This window comes from Rhinoraja longicauda, chromosome 5 (genome assembly GCF_053455715.1).
Source record: "Rhinoraja longicauda isolate Sanriku21f chromosome 5, sRhiLon1.1, whole genome shotgun sequence".
Lineage (NCBI taxonomy): Eukaryota > Metazoa > Chordata > Chondrichthyes > Rajiformes > Arhynchobatidae > Rhinoraja > Rhinoraja longicauda.
The window spans coordinates 57,710,153-57,725,689 of NC_135957.1; the positions used below are offsets into that span (position 1 = coordinate 57,710,153).

At 38.7% G+C, this 15,537-nt stretch overlaps 1 protein-coding gene across 1 annotated transcript in view; it reads left to right on the forward strand.

Moving 5' to 3' along the window:
* The window catches only part of rfx6 (regulatory factor X, 6), a 41,608-nt gene that overhangs the window by 9,024 nt on the left and 17,047 nt on the right, over positions 1–15,537 (forward strand). The window contains exons 7-15 of the mRNA XM_078400061.1: positions 2,080–2,187; positions 4,883–4,960; positions 5,076–5,189; positions 6,596–6,645; positions 6,884–7,043; positions 7,133–7,277; positions 8,892–9,001; positions 9,104–9,221; positions 14,084–14,206. Of these exons, the coding sequence (XP_078256187.1) occupies positions 2,080–2,187; positions 4,883–4,960; positions 5,076–5,189; positions 6,596–6,645; positions 6,884–7,043; positions 7,133–7,277; positions 8,892–9,001; positions 9,104–9,221; positions 14,084–14,206 (1,006 nt within the window). The remainder of the gene's footprint in view (positions 1–2,079; positions 2,188–4,882; positions 4,961–5,075; positions 5,190–6,595; positions 6,646–6,883; positions 7,044–7,132; positions 7,278–8,891; positions 9,002–9,103; positions 9,222–14,083; positions 14,207–15,537) is intronic.

The following is a 15,537-nucleotide window of genomic DNA, read 5'->3' on the forward strand; positions in this document are numbered from 1 at the left end:
ATCAGTTCAATTATCATTAGCAATGTTGATTTAAGAGAAGTGTGCTGGCCAGAAGTCTTTGCTATTTTTAATCAATGTCAGAAGATCTTTCATGTCCATTGAAACAACACACACAATTTTGTTCATCTAATCTGAATCACGTTAGTGCTTTCTTTTTCTTAACAACTCTGTGAATTTTGCAGTGATTTATTTGAGCATATGAAGTCAAATGAAGTAAATATTAATTTCCTAAAATTGATCATGTCTCAGTTTGGGTAGCGCACAGGATCGACTGAAACAAATGTACTTCTGAAATTCAAAGGGATCACAGAAGATGTGTAGCTAAAGACAGATTTTGGCATTCTGCAAAATATTGAAATATTGGGTTTTTCAGCTTAAACTTTCTGCGGGTGACAATGACCTTTGAGATGCCAGCAGCATTATTTACTTGACAGATTTGTGAATTACTAAAGGTTTCATGACTAATTATGCAGAAGATTATTACAATCGCTATATAAATACAAGATGGTAATTAGAAACAGATGTCCCTGGATAAAAGGTAATTTAGATTTTAAATTTTGGTAGAGTGATGCAGAATTGTTCATAATTGCTCATTCATTAACGATCTAAATTATATTAGGATTTGGTTTTCACCTATGAAATTACTTAACGCAACATACTTTATCAAAGCTTCAAGTCCATTTGCTCATAATCATTATATGCTACTCATGCTAACCGGTGCAGAACATTTTAAAGAGTTAATTAAGCTGATATAAAATGACTGAACTGTGCTATTTGCATTGCAAATAAGAGTAAACAACATGCAGTTAATGGGCAACTATTGTGGCTAAAAACCTGAAGTTGGAGAACTAGACCATCTAATTACAAAACTAACCAAAACAAATTGACATGGATTGGAGAGAGTGCACAGTTAATGTTTCAGGTGCTAACCTGCCCTTCTGAGTTTTTCCAGTAGCTTTGTTTATTTTTCAGATTTCCAGCAACTAAGTTTTTGCTTTTTGGTTTGGACTGGAAAATGTAGACCCAGTCTCCCCATCAGAGTTGCAGCCTGTGATTCATCACATCTACACTTACCTGGGCCAGATGTATATAGAACATAGGATAGTACAGCACAGGAATGGGCCGTTGGGTCCACAATGTTTGTGCCATGTTAAACTGATCTCATCTGCCTGTACATGATCTATGTCCCCCTGTTCTTTGCACATCCATGGGCCTATCTAAAAGCCTCTTAAACACCACTATCATATCTAACTCCATCACTTCCCCTGGCAATGGGTTCCAGCCCCCCACCATTCTCTGTGTGAAAAAACATCCTGCACAACTCCATTAAACTTTCCCCCCTCTCAGCTTATAACTATGCCCCCTAGTGTTCGATATTTTCACCCTGGGAAAAAGGTTCTGACTGTCTATCGTATCTATGCCTCCCATAATTTTATACACCTTCATCAAGTCTCCCCTCAATCTCCGACATTCCACAGAGGATGTAGAGGGCCTATTTCACTGTCCTTTACTGCTGGAAGTCAAGGTGGTTTGGATAGCGACTGGAGCCTCAGTGGTGTGACGCCAAAAGCTTTGGAAAGATTCCTAACAGACAATGACATTTCAAACTATTAAAAATAAAATGATTAAAGAAAACAAAAATTAGACAAAACAAAAGCACCACAGAAATATTTAGGAATAATTTAAAACTTTAAGTTAAAGCAAAGGTGACTTGGCCACACTTTACCTTCCAAAGCTTTGTCCTAATAAGTTTATGGACCTGTGTTAGGTCCATTGTAGAGAAGATAACTTCTCAATTATCGGCAGGCCAGCAGTAGGTTTTTCAGTCCTCTGCCATACCTCCCGGGCTTTACATTTCGCAGTGCGAGTCTGTGATTCACTGTAACTATAATGACCAAATGCTGGTGGTTCTTAATGGAATGACTAGCAAAAGGCAACATGATCCTGCCCATTTGTTGTAGTATTGTTGTACAATTAGTTTTAGAATAATTGTCTTTGCATTGTGTTTTGAAATATTCGACTGATTCAGAATAATGGTGTTTACCTGGACACTAATGGGACTCGTTTACCTCATCACAGGGAGGATTTACTCGGAAGTATTCACTCAGTTCAAAAACTGGAACTTTGCTTCCTGATTTTCCCAGTGCACAGCATCTGATACTTCAAGGGCCTATTTCAAAGGGAAAGGTACGGACTCTGTTATTAATTTAATTCATTTCACACATCGTCATAGAACATCAAACCACCATTGTGAACAACCATGAAACAAAATTTATTACCATTAACGTTACCGTCTGAAAGACTGGGTGATTTAGAGTAAAATTTGACCAGATTTTATAAACAAATCCTGAACGATTTTTGGCAACGTTAATTGAAGAATGCTCACTCAAAGCAAGGGCATCATCTATTTTAATGCATGCTATTGTTCCATATATTTTAACATGTTTAAATCTGTGCAGCTCGTTTTATGTCCATATTTAAAATATCTATATTCCTTTCTGAACAAGTTATTTTTGTTTTGAAAACAAAAATACAATGATGTTGAAGATGTTTTAAAATGGATGGTAGAGAATTATATCTACAATGTGGTTTTCTCTAGAAAATAAATACGTAATTTTTTTGTATTTAACAATGACAGCAAAATGCATTTCTTTGAAAATTAGAATTACTTACATGGTAACTGTTCAAATCTCAGTCACAACTGTAATTTACATAATCATCTGCTCACACTTTAATTGTAACACCTTCAGAAGGCATAAAGCTTATATTTAGGACTATTTTTAAGGTGTTACTTTTTCTGGGATTATGCTAACTTTTGTTTTTATAATTCAGAGTCCTTTTAGCAGCATGTTAAAAATGTAATAGTTATCTGTATATGCAATATTGATGGGTAATTTAGAATCATAGAGTCATACAGCATGTAAACAGGCCCTTCAGCCCAACGCCCATGTCAACCAACATGCTCCATCTACACCAGTCCCACCTGCCTGTCTTTGGCCCATATCCTTCTAAGCTCATCCTATTTATGTACCTGTCTATATGTCTTTTAAATGTTGTGATTGCACCTACCTCAACCACTTCCCCAGGCAGCTCGTTCCATACACCCACCACCCTTTGTGTAAAAAAAAAAGTTGCCCCTCTGCTTTCCCCCCCTCACCTTTGTCCTCTGGTTCTTGATTCCCCTGGTCTGAGTTAAAAACTCTGTGCATTTCCCCTATCTAATCCCCTCATGATCTTATAAGATCACCACTCATCCCCCTGCACTCCCAGGTATAAAGACCTAGACTGCTCAACCTACCCCTGCAACTCAGGCCCTCAAGTCTCCTGGCAACATTCACCACATCTTTCCACCTTAACAACACCTTTTCTATAACAGGGTGACAATAATTGAGCAAAATATGGCCTCACCAATGTCTTGTACAACTGTAACATAACTTTTTAACTTCGAACCTCAATACTTGGACCGATGAAGGCCAATATGCCTAAAGCCTTCTTGACCACGCTATTTACCTGGGACTCAAAGTTCAAGGAAACTTGCAAGAACTTGCTTGAATATAATTTTAAATCTCCAAATTATTCATTTAGAAACATTAATTGCTTTACTCTCACGCGATTGCACACATTTTCATTGTTTTGTTCTTCAGCTTGTGCAGCTCCAAGAATGATAAATTTGTAGTAAAGTCCCACATCATTTATTCTAGTGCACAGGTTCTTGGCCAAAACCAAATCAAAATGTTGGGCCTGGTCCCTTAATTGTGTACTTGGACTTAATTCCATCTGTATATGTCATATCTAAAATGTGTCAAAAAATAACTATAGTTTGTTGACTATCAATAAATCTATTTAGCTTGTTAAGCCTCAAGCGAGTGGTATAGTTCATTTAATATCTTAATTATGAAGTTTTGAAACAAAAACTTCATTGCTTGAAATCATACTGAATTGGGAATATGTCCACTAAAAGCCACACCCATTTAACCAAACACAGGAGATTAATTTATTGAGATAATCTTTCTGAAGCAATGCTAACCATTTCACTCTTGATAGGAGTCTGTGGACATATCATTTATTCATTAACAATTGAGCAGGTAGCAGTCTGAAAAAAGGGCTTGCTGGTGACCTGGTGTCCAAGGAGGGGAGGGGAGGGGAGAGGAGGGGAGAATGTTTATCAGTGAGTTGGAAACCTACCTTACTCTATCTTCAAAATTCTGCAAGCTTTTTCTTGCATCAGTTTTTAGATTCTTTAGTTATGTGACATGATGGTAAAGAACAACTCAAATTATTCTTAAACTGAAAATTTAGAATGGAGATAAGTACTCTTATTTTAGTGCTAGTTAAGGAGACTAATTCTAAATATCATCACCAAAATACATGGAATAATTAGCTAAACCCAAAGTGATGGAGGAACTCAGTGGCTCAGGCAGCACTGGGAGATGATATGGAAAGATGATGTTTCATTTGGGAACCCTTCACAGAGGCGGCGCAGTGGTGCAGTGGTAGAGTTACTGCCTTACAGCACCAGAGACTCAGTTTTGATCCTGACTGCGGGTGCTTGTTTGTACGTTCTCCCTGTGATCTGCATGGGTTTTCCCCGGGAGCTCCGCTCTCCTCCCACAGTCCAAAGATGTAAAGGTTTGTAGGTTAATTGGCTTGGTAAAATTGTAAATTGTCCCCAGTGTGTGTATAGGATAGTGTTAATATGCAGGGATCGTTGGTCGGCATGGACTCGGTGGGCCTAACAGCCTGTATCCTAAACTAAACTAAACAAAACTATTTTTGAGTCTGAAGAAGGGCCCTGATATAATCGTATGCATGATTATATAATATTATAGTAAGTTATAAGGGTTGTCATTCTAATACATTTCTGGTACTTTTAACAACACAGGTAGATATATTAATTATGATGTACAAAACACATTGCCAGTGTATCCTGGACAATGCAATCAATGGAAACTTTGAAGAGGTGAGATATTTTTAAAAATGGCAGTTTATGTTTATTTGTACACGTCTAAGTGAGATTAAAATGAGCCTAAATCTAAAAGCAAGTGTGATTCCAATATTTTCAATTTAATTTTCAGATTCAAAACTTTTTGTTGCACTTTTGGCAAGGGATGCCTGACCATCTTCTTCCATTGTTGGAAAATCCTGTCATTATTGATATATTTTGTGTCTGTGACTCCATACTTTACAAAGTGAGTATTGATTGAAGTGATCATAAATAAATAAAAGATGCAGCTTTCCAAAGTTGTAATACAAATAAAGCCTGTCTGGAGTAAAATTTTTAAAACCATTCAAGCAAATCGATTTTATTGCTGGTTACTTAACCTAAACTTAGTGTCATCTGCAAATTTACAAATCATGCTTTCTACATTATCATCCAAATCATTGATATAAACTACAAACAGCAATGGGCCTAGCACCAATCCCTCAGGTATACCACATATGAGTCAAAGGCCCTAGTCCAAAAAGCAACTTTCCGCTTCACTCTCTGCTTCCTTCCGTGAAGCCAATTCTCTATCCAGTCGGTTGATCCCATGGATCCCATGCAAACTAACCTTCTAGAGCAGCCATACTGGGGAACCTCATTGAAGGCCTTGCTGGTCCATATAAACAGTCTGTAGCAATTTCTTCTCTAGCTTCCTACAGTATCCTCAGATATATCAGATCAGGCCCGGGATATTTATTTATTGCTTTCATGAACCTTAAGACGCATCTCTTTCACCATAATATGGACTGTCCTCAAGAAATCTCCATTAATTATCCCAAGTTCCCCAGTCTTCACATCTTTCTCCACAGTAAAAAGAGGAGAAATACTCTTTGATGACCTTTCCCATCCCCTGTTGCTCTACACAGATGATCACTTTGTTTCTGAGGGGCACTATTCTATCTCTCGGGTTTCCCTCTTTCCCATAATGTACATTTAAATTCTTGATTTTCCTTAATAATAACTGCCAGAGCTATTCCCTCTCCCTTTTTTTGCCCTCTTAAGTGTGCTCCTCTTAATTTCTTCTTAAGTGTGCTCCTCAGTTCTCAAAACCCCTCCAGGGATACTTCCTCCAGGAAGATAGAGGGAGATCCTCCCCCTTCCCAGATCTCCCTCTATCTTCCTGTCTCCACCTATATCCTTCCTTTGTCCTGCCCCCCCTGACATCAGTCTGAAGAAGGGTCTCGACCCGAAACGTCGCCCATTCCTTCTCTCCCGAGATGCTGCCTGACCTGCTGAGTTACTCCAGCATTTTGTGAATAAATAACAATCTTTCCTCATTCCCTGCCATACTGCTGCCTATTCAGTGCCACTGAACTTTCTTTCATCACCTTCCATAGAAATTTCTAGCCTCTCACCTGCCTCAGTCCTGCATGAAATCCTGCCCCTAACTGTCGTCATACTGATGTAATGCTTGGAATAACAATGTTTTTACTGTAAAAGCTGATAGATGAGATTTCTGCATATTGTAGAGCTGCAGAATTTATGAATAAACTAGTATATTGAAATAAATCAGAAAACTGGAAGATGTTTGTTCCACGTTAAGTGACAATTTCTTAAATTCACCTGCATTCAATAAAATGAAAATCTTATATTTTTAAATATTTCCCCAAGGTGCTGATGGATGTGCTTATTCCAGCAACAATGCAAGAAATGCCAGAAAGGTAAGAATATATCCCCGAAGAGAAAATAAGTATAAAATAATTTCTTTATTTTAGGGAATGGAGATGAATTGCTTGCAGAATAACAGATACACGAAAATACAAATGACAATTTTTGGCATTGCAACCATTGTTTGGGCATTTGGATGTAGGATAACATGATTGTGAGGAAAGGAATATAGAAAATCAAACTTAGGGCAGCATTTAGAATTTACTGGTTCATTGTTTTCTTCTTTTTCAGTTTGCTGGCAGATATCAGAAATTTTGCTAAGCATTGGGAACACTGGATATCTTTATCCCTGGAAAATCTGCCAGATACTCTAGCTGAGAAGAAGTTGCCCATTGCACAAAGATTTGTGGCTTCTCTAAAACGGCAGACTTCATTTCTGCATCTTGCGCAGGTAGGTATTGAGCTAGTTGTTTGCCACCATGTACTTGGGTTCTTTAGTGATCAGCTCCGTGAACTGTGGTTGTGTGCTATTCTGCACAGATTGCCAGGCCGGCTTTATTTGACCAGACTGTCGTGAATTCCATGGTGGCTGACATTGAAAAGGTGGATCTAAACAGCATCAGTTCTCAAGCCCTTCTTGCAGTATCAGGTGGAGCTGACCAGGAATTTGAACTGTATTCTGATTGTAAGTATAATACTTGACATGCTGTAATAGTGATACATTTTAATTAACAGCTCTACAGGTTACAGAACATCACATTACCGATAAGTCAAGATTTAAGATAAACTCGTGAGAGAGTTACTGCAAATATCAGCTGTAATTATACACGTTAATCCTTCAATTAGGTTTTGATGTAATGGTTTATATGTAGTAGTTTGTTTTCACATCATCAGTGTTTCTAATTGGCCTGTATTTACTATTCTAATATTCAGTAAAGAATATATTTCTGACTGGTACTCAAGATCATTAACCCAAAGGATCGCAGCTCATTGCAGGATAAACACGCTCACAAATAGGTACTTTTAAAAAACTTTTTTGGAGATACAGCACGGAAACAGGCCCTTGGGTCCACCAAGTCTGCGCCGATCAGCAATCACCCTGTGCACCAGCACTATCCTACAGATTAGAGACAATTTAACCAAAGCCAATTAACCTACAAGCCTTTGGGGAGTGGGAAGAAAGCAGAGCACCTGGAGTAAACCTACACAGTCACAGGGAGAAAGTGCAGACAGCTCCCTTGGTCAGGATCAAACCCCAGTATCTGGCACTGTAAGGCAGCAACTCTACCGCTGTGCCACAGTGTCGCCCCAGGTAGTTAAGTGCTGGTGGATTCGTAAAACATACAATGCGATTCACACTCATCCGTATCCTTCCCAGAGGTTCAGCATTAGGTCATCTATCCAAATATCTCCTTATGTGTCACAATGGCAAATTTGATCTGATAATTCTTCTACAGAGTGCCCAGCTACATTACAAAATACTGTATGTGTTATTATACCATACCAAATTGTAGCTATGGCATTTTATGATGGGAAAATATTCATGGTTGTCGGAATAATTGCAAACACTCCCCCAACAAAGCTGATAGCAACTTTGGGTTTTCATATGAATGTGGAATTTCAAAAGTCTCAGTAATTTTCACCTCATGGAGACAAGCCGTGGAACAAAATGATGGGGCATTTCCCCTGTAACATATTTGGGAATCCAATCAATCAACTTGCATCAGGTTATTAACGATGCAAGAATAACATTTCTATTCATTTGATTGGAGAAGAACATTTCCAAGGATCAGGTAAATTTTATTTAATTAACCTTCTTGACATTATGTTAATTTATTTTGTTTTCTTTGTTTTGTGTTTTAAGTAGTGTTTTTGAATATTTCTGAATTTAGCACCCAGCAAACTCCTTACTCAGTTCTTCAGTCCTCTCAGTTCTTCATTCAGTTTCCAAGTCTGATTTGACTTAAATAACCCTCCATCCCAGAACTAATCTTTCTCAATTAAAAAAAATACAAATGCTACAGGAATTCAGTGGGCTACAGTTTGAAGAAATGTCATCTGTTCATTTTTCATTGCAAATTATGCTGCAAATGCTTCTTAAACTGAGTTGAAAGGAAGAGCAGAACATATTGTGTACATCCTTTGGTCCTTCGAGATGTAATCAATATAATAGGAATTCTTATAAACCTGAACTGGCTTGTACCTAAGCAACAGCTTTTACTTTTTTGTTTGGAAAATGAATGCTTCTAATTTTTCAACTAGTTAGAGCAATCTCATATTTTCCTTTTTTACATGCTAGATGACTCTATTACAGTGTTTCAAGAGCTGAAGGATCTGTTGAAGAAAAATGCTACGGTCGAATCATTTATTGAATGGTTGGATACAGTAGTAGATCAAAGAGTCATCAAGGTATGCTTTAAAGATGTGATAGCAGTATTAAAATAAATAAAAAGTTCTTCCTTACGTTATTTTTATTGAAGTGGTGACTTTCGATATACTGTCCTTTTTAAGCCCAGCAAACAAAATGGAAGGTCCCTTAAGAAGAGAGCGCAGGATTTTCTTTTGCGATGGAGCTTTTTTGGAGCTCGAGTCATGCATAATCTCACTCTCAACAATGCTTCAAGCTTTGGTAAGCTTTAACATTTGATTTTTTTTTAAACGTGGCCTGCTGCACGCAGATATGACAGATAATACTGTACAACATTGGATAACAATATTCAAGAGCTATCAGGCATGAACATTTCTCACCAAGAGCACATTTTTGGGAATCAAGGCTGGAGAAGTATCAAACATGTGTAGGGAGGAACTGCAGATGCTGGTTTAAACCAAAAATAGACACAAGATGCTGTCTGACTCGTTGAGTTATTTCAGCCTTTTGTGTCTATTTTCGAAGTATCAAGCGTTACAGGCTATGTGTCTAGTATTTTCCATTAAACTCCTTTTGAAGGCCAAAATTGAAGTTACCTTCAACATCTTTTTGGATTGTTTGCCATTTCATCCCCCGAACACAGATTTATGCTATGAAACATTTTTCTGTTTCAATTGACTAATATAATTTCCCACTTTAACTGATCAATGAGCATTAAGTTGTTTAATATTCATTACAGTTGCTCGTGAAGAGCTGAACTGACTGCTGTGAAACCCAATCATATTGTATAATAACAAAGGTAAAATGTTGGAGAGTAAGATACTCCTTATTGTAAAGTGTTAAAACATGAAAACAAAATATCATGTTACTTAAATAAATGGCAACTCTCCTGCAATGTTATTGACAGGAACAAATGATTCCCCTTTACAAAACATAATTCTCAGTACTTGATACCATGAAAGGTTTAATGAGCAGGCACCATTAATATTACTGTGATTCAGTTATCTTGAGCTCTATTCACCACCAGATGAACTTTAGTTACATATTTAATATTTGTATAGAACAAGCTGGACAAGAATGATGGCCAAAGGTGTAGGCAGGAGGATAGTACAATGCAAAAAATAACTGTTGGCTCAAGCTATTTTTTCTCTGTGCTCTAATGTGGTTTTTTTAATGTAGTCTAGATTCATTTTTGGTGTAAACCAGCATCTGCATTTCCTTTCTATGTTATAGATTCATGTAGTTATACAGCACGGAAACAGATCCTCAGCCTAACTCATCCACGCCAACCAAGATACACCATCAAAGCTGGTTCCATTTTCCCATTTGCCCATGTACCAACCAACCTCTACATGAAAAAGTTGCTCCCCAGCTTCCTATTAAATCTTACCAATCTTACCTTAAACCTATGCCGTCTAGTTTTAGACTCCCCTACCCTTGTGAAAAGATTGTGGCTGTTCGTCTTATATGGGTTCCTCATGAAGTTATAAAGGTCTATTGCTGGTAACTTTAAAAGGCCTTTGGGTGTAGTTATACGGCACTGTGCAAAGTCAAATAACATTAAAAAAAAATTAAGGTCTGCAATGGGTGCTCCCAACAAAAAAAAAGTAGTTCCAGACACATATTTTTGGAAATATTAGGTTGAGCACTCTTAATTTTCAATGGTGTCTTTCCAATCAGTATTGCTTCCTACTGAGTGTGCCGCAGCACAGAATTACTTTTCATCTAATCGATCAAACATAAATAGCACAAGGTTCTCAGAGACAATTAACAATTTTTAAGTTTTACTGCACAGAATGCATCAAAAAATCTGAAACTATATTGAAACAATCTCAAATGCATTAAATAATTGTTCATAAGTTCATAAGTCACAGGAGCAGAATCAGGCCATCCGCCCCATTGAGTCAATTCTGCCATTCAATCATGGCGGATCGATCTTTCCCTCTCAACCCCATTCTCCTGTCCTTTACCTATAACCCTTGACACCTGTACTAATCAAGAATCTGTCCAACCTCTGCCTTAAAAATACTCAATGGCTTGGCCTACAAAGACGTCTGTGGCAATGAATTCCCCAGATTCACGACCCTCTGGCGAAACAAATTCATCCTTATCTCCTTTCTAGAGGTTTTGTCAACAAGGTTGTGTTATAATTTTGTTTTTATCTGAAACATTGTAAAGTAAACAGTGCTGAATAATATTATCTAGCTTTATTGGGCATATTACAAATTAAACTTTCATAACCATATTTAAGATATTTTATGATATTATAATTTTCCAATTTTGAAAATATTAAAATGTGTAACACAATTTATAAAGCAGAATCTCATTAATTAACCATCTGTGACCACAGTTCTGTTTTCACAAAAACCCATAAAGATTTTTTGTCAGCAGCATGAGGAGATAGTGAAAAAAATCCCCAGACAAATTGACCCCTTCCTCTTTGGACTGCTATTTTTTTAATCCAACTTTTGGTGTGGCTGGGATCACTTAAATCAGATACTGGTGAAGATCAAAATAAAGATTTTGTTAATCTGCACATAATAGTTCAAAATATTTTGGAGATACAGCAAGAAAATAGGTCCTTCAGCCCAATGAATCCATGCCGACCATCGGTCACCCTTTCACACTTGTTCTATGTTATTCTACTTTCTTATGCATCCACTCATTACTCACACCAGGGGTAATTTACAGAGGCTATTTAACCTATAACCCACAGGTCTTTCGGATGTAGTTGGAAATCGAAGCATCTTGCAGAAACTCACGCAATCACAGGGAGATCATGCATACTCCACACAGGCTGCACCCGATGTCAGGGTTGAACCAGATCTCTGGTGCTGTGAGGCAGCAACTCTACCAGCAATGCCACTGCGCCACTCAGTTCATACTTCTATTTCTAAGCAGTCTTCGGGATGTGTCATGCTCATCAAGCAAAGCCATCACTATGTTGTATGATTTAACTATAGCACATAAGAAAAGTTTTTACTGTATTTCGGTACACTTGATGGTAATAAACCAATCCATTTTCCTTTAGCAAATCAATATAAAATTAATTTCTGTTCCTCATCAAACAAGGGAGAGATTAGTAACTCAGCATTATGACTTTATGATTGTGCTATTTCATACAAGGGGAGCTAACTGCTTGGATACAGAATTGGCTTCATGGAAAGAAGCAGAGTGTGGTGGTGGACAGTTGTTTTTCGGACTGCATGCCTGTAACTAGTGGCGTGCCCCGGAGATAGGTGCTGGGCCCATTGGTGCTTGTGGTTTATATCAATGATTTGGATGACAATGTACAAGGCAGATGACACTAAAGTAGGTGGAATGTAGACAGTGAGGATTGTTATCAGAAATTACACTAGGATCTTGATCAGCTGGGCAAGTGGGTTGAGGAATGGTTAATGGAGTTCAATGAGGATAGGTGTGAGGTGCTGCACTTTGGGAAGTCAAACCAGGGAAGGGCCTTCACAGTGAATGACAGGACTCTGGGGAGTGTTGCAGAGCAGAGGGTTTTAGGAGTACAGGTACAAAGTTCCCTGAAAGTGGCATCGCAGGTAGATAAGGTGGTAAAGAAGGTTTTTAGTACATTGACCTTCATCAGTCAGGGTATTGAGTACAGAAGTTGAAATGCTATGTTACAGTTGTACAAGATGCTGGTGAGATGTTGATGTTCCTCCTCTCTGCTATGGGACGGATGTCATTATATAGAAGATTTAGAAGAATGTTGCTAGGAGTCAGGGGATGAACTACAGTGAGAAGTTGGGCAAGCTCGGACTTTATTCCTTGGAGCACAAGAGGCTGAGGGATAGTCTAATAGAGGTATATAAAATCATGAGCGGAATTGAAAAGGAAAATCCACAGAATCTTTTACTCAGGGTAGGGAAATCAAGAATCAGAGGACATATGTTTAAGGTGAGAGGTAAAGATTTAATAGGAATCTGAGGGACATCTTTTTCACACAGAGGTCGGTGGGTATTTAGAATCAGCTATCAGAGGAGGTAGTTGAGTCAGGTACTATAACAGCATTTAAAATGCATTTTGACAGGTATATGGAGAGGAAAGGTTTAGAGAGATACTAGACCAAATGGACCCAAACCTACATTGGCGCAGCACCCTCTCCTCCCCCCATCCCCCCTCCCCTCTCCCCCTTCCCCCTCCACCTCACCCCCCTCCCCTCCCCCTCCTCCTCCTACTCCCTCAACCCCCTTCCCCTCCCCTCCCCCCTTTCCCTCCCCCTTCTCCTCCCCCCTCCATCCACCTCAACCCCCCTTATCCTCCCCCTCCCTCTCTCCACCCACCTCCCTCCCTCCACCCACCTCCCTCCCTCCACCCCCTCCCTCCCTCCACCCCCTCCCTCCACCCCCCCTCCCTCCCCCCCCCTCCCTCCCTCCACCCCCCTCCCTCCCTCCCCCTCCTTTCCGAGGAGATAGATTTAAACTTTAAAAGTGAACAACTTTAAAAATATAATACCGATTTCAATGAAACTTCTTCCATTATTACTAAAGGGACGACGGTGGGTAAGGTGGGCCTAACATTGTTGCGCTATTGTGTACCATTTTGGCTGTAGTTCAGGAACAAACAAACAAAGAAACGAGAGTTTTAGAATATAGATGGCCAAACCTGGGAGAAGGTGACTAGGTTAGATGGGGCACCCTGCTCAGCATGGATGAGTTGGGCTGAGGGATGTGTTTATGTGCTGTGTGGCTCCAGGATTCTATGACAAGGTGTTGGTTGTTTGTAATTCAACTGTTGTAAAGGTTCTTTAATTCAGTCCAAGTCCCTTCATTGAAACACATATCTAGTGTCAATTTAAAGCGAATATATATAAAAACGAACACAAACAAATCCTCAAAGTATAAATATTGTACCTTCTTTGTACCTGAAGTTTGGCCTACTTTCATCGCAAGTTCCTTTTCATGTAATTAGTTGTCAAACAGTCTGTGAAAACAGTAAACAAAATGAGAGGTAGGTGAACCTTACAACAGATTAAGATCAGAATTAAAAACAGTGCCATGTTTGAGGTAGAAAGAGGTCCTTTGCAGTCAAACAATGGCTTTTATTTCCTTTGCCTCTTAAAGTGAACTGATGGTCACGGAGATAATTTTCCTTTACTCCTCTTCTCCAAGGCTCCTTTCATCTGATTCGAATGCTGCTTGATGAATACATATTGTTGGCCATGGAGACTCAGTTTAACAATGACAAGGAGCAGGAGCTACAGAACCTCCTTGATAAATACATGAAAAATTCAGGTACTTCAATAAAACAACCAAATAATTTATTTTTTTCATGAAAATCTAAAATGTTGCAGCCATTTGTTCTTTTTTGCAAAATTCATTGAAGGCAGGAACAGCAGTAGGCGCCGCAACTCTGAGCCTGTGCCATCGTTCAACAAGATTATGGCTGATCTGAAAGTGCAGCAATCAGGATTGCTTTACCTCATACTCAATGCAACAGACAGGAAAGAAGCTGAACAGAAATACATGCTTAAGCGCTGGTTTGGTTATTGAAATTATTTTAAAATACCTAATACCATCTTATCGTATTATTCAATATAAGTGGCATTTAGGTCGAATAGTGAAAGGCCTGGACGGAGTGGATGTGGACTGGATGTTTCCACTAGTGGGAGAGTCTAGGACCAGAGACCATAGCCTCAGAATAAATGGATTTACATTTAGATGAGTGGTGAATCTGTAGAATTTATTGCCCTTGGAGGCTGTGGAGACCGTCAATGGATATTTTTAAGGCAGAGATTGACAGGTTCTTGATTAGTATGGGTGTCGGAGACTATGGGGATAGGGCAGGAGAATGGGATTAAGAGGGAAAAATAGCTCAGCCATGATTGAATGGCAGAGTAGACTTGAGTGGGCCAAATGGCCTACATCTACTCCTCTAACTTATGAATGTATTTAAGAGGCTTGTGGATAGGCATATGGATATGCGAGAAATGGAGGGATATGGATTATGCACAAGTAGTCAAGAGATGGCCTTGGTGTTATGTTCAGCACAGATATTGTGGGCCATAGGGCTTGTTCTTCTGCTGTTCTGTTCTATGTTCTATGATCTATGTTCTATAAGTGTGGGAATTTAAACAAAAAAAATACCAAGTCTTTCCCAAAATGCATTACTTAGCACTTGCTTGTGCTAAATTCTATGTGCCATTCCCTTGCCCATTTTCCCAGTTGATCTACTTTTGTTATCTTATCTGCCAGGAATAAATCGTCCAGTTTTTGCACTCCTAATTTGATCCTTACATGTTTCCTTACATCCCTTATGGTCCTCTGTTTAATAATTATAAAATGATGGTCATACAGAATCTGTGAAAACTGAAACGGTTAATGTTTTTGGTTGAAGATTTGTCAGAATTATTGTTCTGATGAAGGGTTTTCAAACAAAATCACTGCTTGTTTCTTTTTTCACACTGTTTGAGTAAATTAAGGGGTCAGGAATAGATCCTTAGCTTGTGAGAAAAAAGAACACAAAGTGCTGGAGGAACCCACAAACCAGGCAGCATCTCTGGAGAACATGGATAAGTAACGTTTTGGGTCGAGACCTTTCGTACTAAAGAAGGGTCCCCACCCAA